At 45.4% G+C, this 10,574-nt stretch overlaps 1 protein-coding gene across 1 annotated transcript; it reads right to left on the reverse strand.

Annotated features, from left to right (window-relative positions):
* Positions 1–1,592: 1,592 nt before the first annotated feature.
* FITM2 (fat storage inducing transmembrane protein 2) lies at positions 1,593–7,857 on the reverse strand. Its single transcript, XM_075571308.1, has 2 exons — positions 7,610–7,857; positions 1,593–4,490 (listed from the first exon to the last, which is right to left on the reverse strand). Exons 1-2 carry the CDS (start codon positions 7,780–7,782, stop codon positions 3,884–3,886), a joined length of 780 nt encoding a protein of 259 aa, XP_075427423.1. The 5' UTR covers positions 7,783–7,857; the 3' UTR covers positions 1,593–3,883.
* Positions 7,858–10,574: the final 2,717 nt, after the last annotated feature.

Below are 10,574 nucleotides of genomic sequence, written 5' to 3' on the forward strand. Positions count from 1 at the left end.
CAAGAGAGTGATTTCAGCAGGGGAGACGCCGAGACAGATTTAGGAAAGAGTAGTGATTCTGGCAGCAGCATTTAGGATAGATTGTAGGGGAGACAGGTGAGAGGTAGGAAGGCCGGACAGCAGGAGGTTGCAGTAATCGAGACGGGAGAGAATGAGGGCCTGAGTCAGAGTTTTAGCAGTAGAGCAGCAGAGGAAAGGGCGTATCTTTGTGATATTGCAGAGGAAAAAGTGACTGGTTTTAGATACCTTGAGAATGTAAGAGAGGAGTCGAGTTTGACCCCCAAGGCAGTGTGCTTGTGTTACTGGGTGTATGATAGTGCTTCCAACAGTAATGTAGAAGGAGGTAGTACGGCCAGGTTTGGGAGGAAATATGAGGAGCTCCATTTTTCCCATGTTAAAGAGAAGAGATCCCAGGAAAGAGCCCTGTGGTACCCCCACAGAGATCGATAGAGGTGTTAGCAAAAAAGACACTGAAAGTACGAGAGAGGTAAGAGGAAATCCAGGATAGAGCTCTGTTATGGATATCAAGAATCGCAGTATCAAATGCTGTAGAGAGGTCTGTTTCAGTGGAGTGAGCAGTGCAGAAACCAGATTGTAGAGTCTTGGAGAGAATAGGCATACCAGAAACAGATCATGTTGATAAAGGCAGTGTTTGAACTTGAAGCAGCAATCCCGCCCTGCTCAAGCAAATTTTTTTTTCTTCACCCCACTTTCCAATGGAGCTGAACTGTGCGATTATCTCTGGGGACGCTCAGCCTCCTGAGATATTTAACCTTTTTAAGTAACAGTGTTTCCAGTCTCTTGGTAAATTAATATGGCCAATAGGAATCCAAAACATCATCAGATGATATTGCAGTCTCCTATCCTAGCGCCGTCTTTGATTTTACCAGCACATAAAGTAAACACTTTGTAAACAGCAGAGTCCGGGAGCGGCCAAGAATACCACCGCCTTGGTGCAGATTTCCCAGATTCGGAGAGAAGCCGCCCTGAACTATAGAAGAGAAGAAATGTAGGCGCTGTTGGTAATGACCTGTACAGGACTGTGCTAGCGAGACTTATATTGATGGGGGCTGTGTGTGATACAAGAGCTGAAGGGGGGAAAAAATGCATTTAAAAGTCGTATTTTATTTGCTATGTGGTGGAGGGTTTGTCACTTCATTTACCCACCAGAACTTATATAATGTGTGGTTGAAACCTACTTCAAATTGCAAAGCCAGCCTCACACAGATGAGATCTAAAATGTTGAAACAGCTGTCTGAGTAGGTTACGGGCTGTGCACTCCTTTAACCCACGCTGTGCTGAAAAACTCTGCAACACAGCATGCATAAGCTTATAGGGGGTCCATTTTTAAATGGCTAAGAAGCAAAAAAAGTGACACTGTGCTCATTTGCATGTCATTTCCCAGAATCCCTAGCTGCAGTGGAAGCACTGTACGCTAGGAGATAATGGTGAAAAGCAGGGCTGCACACCTGTCTGACATGCGAATGTGCTCAAGTGGAATTTTTGTTGAGTAGATATTTAGTGATCTTTGCATTTTGCCATTAATGGTCTTAGAAATGTTGGTAGAGGGAAAAAAAAGAAGTAAACAAAGCTTATTTTGTTGCATGCCTTTATGTTAACGAACAAATTATTATTATTTTTTAAATACATGGCAAACTTCACGTAAAGCTTTAATAAAAAGCAATATTGTATTTAACAAACCTACCGATATAAAATAAGTGCCTAACGTAGTCAAATGTTCAATACTCAATTTTGCAAACCATAGTAATTAATGTGTACTGTACAAATACCAGCAACAGCACAAAACATATTGAGCAGGTAATTTATGCAAAACATTTGAATATCAAATGACAAGAAATCATCAGTAGCAATTCTAACCATGTCATACAATATTGTAAATAATGCGTTGCATGCTCCGAAAACCAAAAAGAACGGAAAATACTTTGGAGAAAGCGAAGACGCCTAAAGCCACAGTGTAGTGTCGTTTAGCACGTAGTATTGGCAGAGACAGGGACTGCTTTCTTTCCTTCATGTATAAAGCACCATGGTGACTGTAATAATGACACCGTCACTGTATTTGGCAGTGTTTTATATCGCGGGTGCCCTCTCTAAGAGATGGGGTGATAATAAGTACACTGAACAGATAAAGAATGGCCACCCTGGCCCACTGAGAATAGAACGCCAGTCACGCAACAACATACAGACTTAGTGCACACAAGCAATTGTAATAAGCAGAGTGAAAAAAAATGAACCCCTTCAGGTACAACCTTCCACCTTCTTGAGCCCCCAAACTGTACCAAAAATATTCAGTTCAAGCCAAGGGTATTATTTTTACATGTCTGATATTAAAAATAGACTCAGCAGGACAGATGACCCCCTAGTTGTTTTCTAAACACCTACATCACATTTCCTTCATAAAGCCACGAATTCCCAAGACTCGACTTATTAGACACCAATTGATCGCATTCAAGAGTATTTCTGGATTCATGTTTTCACAAAGCAAATGCCAACAGTAATACAGTTCAACAACATTATAGGAGAATGGTGTCCGTCACTAGAATAGTTATTTTTACCCTGGTCGGTATCCACACTGCCCACGTCGGTGCATCAAAGTATTGAGTCCAGTTATTCAGACTGCAGATTACCCAATCAACCTAAAGTAGCTTCAATCAAAAGGCAAATAAAAGTCATAGGGAGTGTGCCGAAAGAGGTCCTGACCCGGCTCTTACCTGAAATTGTGGCAGATTTACTACTGGGCTATGAACTGAATGGCAGATTTACCTTGTACTCTGTTTGCGGTATAAGTACATTATTGGTAGCACGCACACACGCAAGCAGACGGTAAGAACTTTTGATGAAGCCCACACAAAAGCAGAAGACCTTTCGTATCCCCTGTAATAATAGTACAGCGTAAGCATTGTAGCATTTGCAGTAATTGGTCAGCAGATAGAAGATGAATGTACCTAGAGATACCTTACCCAAGACATGAAATACTATTTTTGGTTTAGTGTTGAGTTACATGAATTGGTCACATAGCAGCGTAATGTAGAAGGGTCACAAATTTGCCTTTTTTCTTCATAAATCGCTCAAACTTGGTGCATTTTTCATGCACAATTAAATGCATAACAGTGACTGATTGCCAGAGAGCTAGTATTAGCATAAAAAGAATTCTATTACATGGGTTATTTATTAAAGAGGCAATCCTGACGGGTGCTGGTAGAAGCCCAGGCTGGGTTCACAATATGGCAGTTTAACTGTCCTGCGGGCCAATAGGAAGCCGCACGTCATCCCTTGGGGCTTCCTATTGGCCAAGGTGACGCGGGACATTCAATCTGGACAGAAATACCGACACCCCCTATGGGAGGCAAGTATTTAAAATGTTGCCGCCCATAAGCGCTTGCCTTTTTGACGCCTCCTGCAGCGTCACGGCGTGTTTCTATAATAACGTGATGTTATGTTGCCATGGCAACACATCGCCATTTGACACCGCGATGCTACAGAAGGAGGGGGGCATGAAGGATAAGGTAAGAGACGTTCAGAGGCCCCACGCTCTCCCCCAGGAATCAGTGAGAAAGAGAGCGGGGTCCTATGTATATAGTGTGGGGAAGAAATGTTGCCGCCCTAGACCCGCGCCTAATGAGAAACGCGACACTGCATTACACCACATCTAAGCGCTATGCGTCACACTTGGCTTATAAATTGCACTACAAGGAGGTTTTGTAGGAGGCTGGTTAGTTATAACTTGCTGTCAATTTGATCTAAAACAAAAAGGATTAAAAATGTACCGCACGAGCACGTTAAGGATAGTGTTTGTTACTATATAAAATATATATAATAAAGATTTATTTAATTATGTGGCACAGGTGTTTAAGAATGAATGACTTTATTCCTGGTGCCCTGCCGTACGATTTGCATGTCCAGGAGGAAGACCAGGAGAAAATGGCTTAATGTACCACCATTTATACGTCCCGTACCATCCCAATACACCAAAGGCTGTTCCAATCATTTTTTGCCAGAAATCATGAAAATAAATAGCCGTGCAGAAGAACATCCAAACCCAAATCAGAGATGTAACACCAAGTGCCACAAATAAAGCATTTATGATGACTGTTATCTTCGAGTCTCTCTCCAGCTTAATAGCGTGTATGACTGCAGTTTCTTCTAAAATCATCAGAATGCAATAGGGCAGTAAAAAGGAGTGTCCAGATATGTCAAATCCCTGCCAGTAACCACCGCTTAACATGCACGCTCTTTTTCCATCAGGTTTCTTTTCGATGTCAAATAGTGTTTCCGATACAGAACAGCTTCCAGTGACATACTCAACGTACGTAAAAAACCTGGTACAAATGTACCAAATTACTGTTCCAACAAGCAGTGAGCTTAGCCGACGTAAAACCGCTCTTTTGCTCTGGGTAAGCATAAAATTTGTAAGTGCAATGAAAGGAAAAAGCAGCCAGAAGGTCCACGCCCAAGAAAATTTCACAAAATACCTGAAAAAACAAAAACACAAATCATTGTTTTAGTTGTTATCCGAGCAAAAACCTATTGTGGGCAAACCATGTCAGAGAAAAGTACGTGTCATTAACGCCAGGCATCTAAAAAAAACACAAATAATATCACCCACAATTCATGTTTAGCAGCGAGGTGAAAGGAATAAGCGAATATTTACTTTTATATTACAACAATACATACGTAAAACGTTAAAGCAGCAGTTGATGTAAAACGCAAGGTATGTACGTTAACAGCCAGAGATTAAACAGACAGCAAAATAAAAGGGAACATCTGTCAATCAAGATGTCTAATTAAACAGCAGTAAACTGTATGAAATAATAACTACAGCACACGTATTAAACCCTTAAAAATGTACATAACAAAACCCTGTTTGTATACAAAGTCCCATCAAGAGTATTAACCACATATACCAAGTGTTAAATAAAGATCCCGCATCAGAAATCAGTTTAACTCGTTCGTATCTATTTTACTATTGAAAATCAGGGATTTCTTCCTCTCTAGCTGCTGGGGTTACCATGGTAACTTTTTTTTTAATACTCATTTTATTGATTTTGCTATTTATTTTGTAAACATGTGAAGAGAAGGAGACGATGCACAGCTGTCTGGTTTTAGAATCCAAAATGCAATCAATAAAAAACAGTGGTTTATTGTGAATAAAACGGACAAATACATGTCAATAGCGCACTCTGACGCGTTTTGTACCCGACGGGGTACTTTTTCAAACAAAGTGCAGCTGTACATCGGACAGCTGTGCATCGCCTCCTCTTCACATTTGTCTGCTGCATTTTGGGGGGAGCACACTACTTGCAACGACTGGTTTCTGGCTGGTTCCCTTTCCTCTGGCATCTGAACAGCCAAGTACTTGCTAATGTGGAGGTCCAGAGCCAGTGTCTGACAACAGGAAGAGTGGGGGTTGCGGAGTCAATAGGTTGGGTGCTCCCCGGTCTCCGACCTCACTGTGGGGGTTCCGTTTTCCTCCCCCATATTATTGTTTCTGCTTTAACGCTGGTCACGGGGGTTAAACCCCTTGCTCTATTTTGTAAACATACAGCAATGAGTTCACACACAGAAAAAAAGGAGGGCGAGGGACGTACAGAAAAGAGAAAATTAAGAAATGGGGGGCGGGTGTCCAGGTGTTCTTAACTCAGATCAATGGTACAATAACATTGGTGTGAAATACAGATAAAAGATATAGGTGCAAATTTACAGTTCAGGCAAACACAGGTGAGGCGGCATCTGGACCACACTACTCCAGCGGATTGTAAGGACCCTAGTACTTCGGACAGGTATTGATTCTATGTACTCGTGGCTGAGTCAGTGGCTGTCAGCTGCCCTTTATAGAGGAAAGGTGACACGAACAGGCTGCTGTTGCACTGTGGCGATTTAAAGCAGAACCGAGGAAGCTGCCCAGTGTCTGAACAGCTTAAGCCACGGCTGCCACACCCTCTGGCACAGTCATCCCTCAAAAAAACGTGTCATTCTCTCCATTTGGAGAATAGACTATATTTTGCTTTGAATATATCCCATATAGGGGAGGTCTGGTTTTAGCCAGTTTAGTGCCATGACACATCTGTGTTTGAGATTGTTATTTATGTTTCGACCAAGGTCTTGAAAGTGTTTAGGAGAGCTTCCATTTTAATCTCTCAGGCAATTATTATTTCACCCCGCTTCTATCTCCTCAACGTGCAAGCAGGTCTTAAATAAAGACTGTGAGATCTGCATAGACTTTGGCACACACAGAGAGAGGCACACAGACTGACAGATCCACACACACAGAGACAGGCACACAGACTGACAGATCCACACACAGAGACAGGCACACAGACTGACAGATCCACACACACAGAGACAGGCACACAGACTGACAGATCCACACACACAGAGACAGGCACACAGACTGACAGATCCACACACACAGAGACAGGCACACAGACTGACAGATCCACACACACAGAGACAGGCACACAGACTGACAGATCCACACACAGAGACAGGCACACAGACTGACAGATCCACACACACAGAGACAGGCACACAGACTGACAGATCCACACACACAGAGACAGGCACACAGACTGACAGATCCACACACACAGAGACAGGCACACAGACTGACAGATCCACACACAGAGACAGGCACACAGACTGACAGATCCACACACACAGAGACAGGCACACAGACTGACAGATCCACACACAGAGACAGGCACACAGACTGACAGATCCACAGAGACAGACACACAGACTGACAGATCCACACACACAGAGACAGGCACACAGACTGACAGATCCACACACAGAGACAGGCACACAGACTGACAGATCCACACACACAGAGACAGGCACACAGACTGACAGATCCACACACAGAGACAGACACACAGACTGACAGATCCACACACACACAGAGACAGGCACACAGACTGACAGATCCACACACACAGAGACAGGCACACAGACTGACAGATCCACACACAGAGACAGGCACACAGACTGACAGATCCACACACAGAGACAGGCACACACAGAGACAGGCACACACAGAGGCAGGCACACAGACTGACAGATCCACACACACAGAGACAGGCACACAGACTGACAGATCCACACACAGGCAGAGACAGAGGCACACGGAGTGACAGATCCACACACACACAGAGACAGGCACACAGACTGACAGATCCACACACAGGCAGAGACAGAGGCACACGGAGTGACAGATCCACACACACACACACAGAGACAGGCACACAGACTGATAGATCCACACACAGGCAGAGACAGAGGCACACGGAGTGACAGATCCACACACACACACACACACACACAAAGACAGGCACACAGACTGATAGATCCACACACAGGCAGAGACAGAGGCACACGGAGTGACAGATCCACACACACAGGCAGAGACAGAGGCACACGGAGTGACAGATCCACACACACACAGAGACAGGCACACAGACTGACAGATCCACACACAGAGTTGGTGCCAGGCTTCTGGGAGTGAGGGGGTTAAGTTGCGCTGGGTGATGACAGGCCCCTCCCCCGGATGATGATGACAGGCCTCTGTCTCCGCCCCCCCCCCGGGACTCACACGTTGAGGAAGTTCCTCTTATTGCTCAGATACGTTTTCGGTAGCGGAGAGAACTCCTTCACCGCGGAGCCACACACCGCCACGCACAGCAGCACCGGGAACATATGCCGGCGGAACGTCTCATTCAGGAGCTTCCTCCGGAACAGCGCGGCACAGCGCTCCAACCGCTCCATGCTGCACGTGCGTGTGCGCAACGGTCCAACCGCGCCATGCTGCGCGAGGCCGTGCGTGCGCGTGCCGCCACTGGCAGCTGCTCCAATCACAGGCAATGGACCGTGCGTGTGCGCAGCGCTCCAACCACGCCATGCTGCGCGAAGCCGTGCGTGCGTGTGCCACCGTGACGTCACTGGCAGCTGCTCTAATCACAGACACGGACTCTTCGTCCTTGGATTACAGTACCAAGAGCTAGCACCTTTTTTTTTGTAATAACTTTATTAACATAGCAGTATAATGACATTGTAGGTGCCCTCCCCCACCAAGGATGGTGACGTCATTGCTGATTTTCTTTTGCCGCCAATTTTCAGTTCAGTCAGAAGTGGGAGACATGTTGGACTCCTGCAGTTAGCCCAAGAAATGCAGATTTGTGTCACTACTCTGCAGGTCTCAGCCATTTGCATCATTTGACAACTGTAGAAAAGTGTTCTCATTTCATTAATGTAAAAGAAACAGCTCAGAAACATTCATCATAAAGAAAACAATGTTACAAATATAAATTGTGTGTGTCTGTATATATACACAGCATAAAGCAAGGTGAACAAGAACATCCCTCTACTATTAAAAAAAGAAAACATTTGAAAATATGAATAATTTAAAAAAAACATTTGCCATTTTCTGACAGCTTTATAGAAATGTACTTACTCCTTTACCAGCCGGAGGTAGTCAAAAGGTTTTAAAAAAATATATATATATATAACATCATTTGAATGCAAACTTTCCATAAAGTAAAGTGGCACATTACTGTCCATATTAACAAACGTGTATAGAAAAACGAGTGTTTAAAACTCATATACTTAGAAAGGAATAAACTAGTGAGAGCCATAAAAAAAACCCGGCACAAACGCATGAATACAGTATACACCATGTATATAATATGAAGGTTGTGGTAGTCCGAACTGTTTCAATATCCACCAAAATTGTGATTTGAACAATCATATCATTATTTCATTACATGGCAGCTCATTGTCCTATATCTGCGACTACCACCATAGTATAGTATAGCCAGAGTTCTTGCAGTTGGTGGCAGCTCCCATGGGTGAAATAGCGCCTAGGCCCCGCCTCTTGCGTGCGGCTGATTCCAAGCAATGGTGGCTTCTCCCGCTCGTGCATTCTGTATGTCCCGTTGCACCGTGTTAGCGGGAGTGATAACGTTGGCTACATCTGTAAATTCGCTGCCTATGGCATAGGGGAAACAAAGGCGTCAATTTACTAAGCAGTGCTCTGCCGTTACAAACCTTCCAGTGCCGGAAGACGGCTTTTGAGCCCATTCGTTCAAATAGATCATAAGGTGTGTTCTAGAATAGGCCAGCTTAGCAGACATGGGCCAAAGTGACTTACTTAAGAACTACAACTCATAATTTGTTACTGGTAGGAAAAGGACAGAAGTAATTTAAAAAAAAATGGATTAAGGAAAGAAGCAGATGATAGATTTTTTTTATATATATATCTATTGATCTGTTGGATCCGTATCCAACACTTGTATAAGCGTTTGGTCTCCCAATAGCCTCAAAATTTCATTGACAGTCATAGTCAATGAAGGTATTGGGAGACAAACGGTTATAAAGTGTGTGTGTGTATATATATACAGTGGTTGACAAATCAGCAAAAAATCTACTCGCCACCTAGTACCAAACGTGTGCTGCTTGGGCCAATATTTACTCGCCCGGGGGTTAAATCCACTCGCCCGGGGCGAGCAAATGTATAGGTTTGTCGAACACTGTATATATATATATATATATATATATATATATATATATATATATATATGTAGCCCCGAGGTAAAATTTGACTCCCTGACCTCCCTCCGCGCTTACCGGGTGGTCGCGAGTGCCGTCGGAGGCAACGGTGGACCCGCCGGCACTTCGCGAGGGTGGGGGCCAGAGCAGGGAGCAGATCGGGACTGTGCGGCGCAGGCCGGTTGCCGGGGACGCGATCGGGCCGTCGCTAGGGCCGCGATCGCGTTGCCACCGGCTGGGCGGCTTGAGGAGAGGGCGCCGCCATTGCGCATTAGTTCGCGCATGCGCAGTAGGGCGAAAGCGCAAGGTAGGATCCCCAGTGCAGGGAGAGATCGCGCGAGAGTAGGGAAGTGTAGAGGGAGATTGAGGCGGCCATTAGGGGTTCGCGCATGCGCAGGGCAAGTGCGCACGCGGCCCCAGTGTTTAGGCAGCCCCCTGGGAACTACAATTCCCAGGAGGCTTAGGGAGACAGGCATCAGGTGCCTGAGTGTGGCCAATAGGGCTGGAGGAAGCTCAGCCCGGGAATATAGATACATTTCCCAGGCTTTGCAGAGTCAATCAGGAAGAGGAGAAGGAAGGAGTAGGAAGGGTGTAGGGAGCGAGTGGCTCCTGCATCAGGTAAGGGTTCTCCTTAGGTCCCCAGGCAGGCCCCAATTCCCGGTAAGGGCAGGGGGTAACTGAAGAGGGACGGCCCTAGCTAGGGAGGTTACCCTTAGGTGTGGAAGGTGCAGTTTGGCAGTGCCACAGCGGATAGGGCTGTGCGCACTGGCAAATAGGCACAGCGTGCGAGCAGTGGATTTGCTGCGGGTTCCAGAGAATGGTGTGTATCGTTCTGTGTGTGTTGCTGCATGTGCTGGGCGCAGTGTGTGCAGCGTGTGTGGATGTCTGCAGGCTGACAGTGTGAGCTGTGTGTCTGCGGCAGACTGTTAGCTAGTTAATAGCTAGTTGTTAGAGTTACAGATAGGACTGGGTAGCTAGGGGAGGGGGGGGGGGCAGGTTATTGTTCCACAGGC

This window comes from Ascaphus truei, chromosome 15 (assembly GCF_040206685.1).
Source record: "Ascaphus truei isolate aAscTru1 chromosome 15, aAscTru1.hap1, whole genome shotgun sequence".
Lineage (NCBI taxonomy): Eukaryota > Metazoa > Chordata > Amphibia > Anura > Ascaphidae > Ascaphus > Ascaphus truei.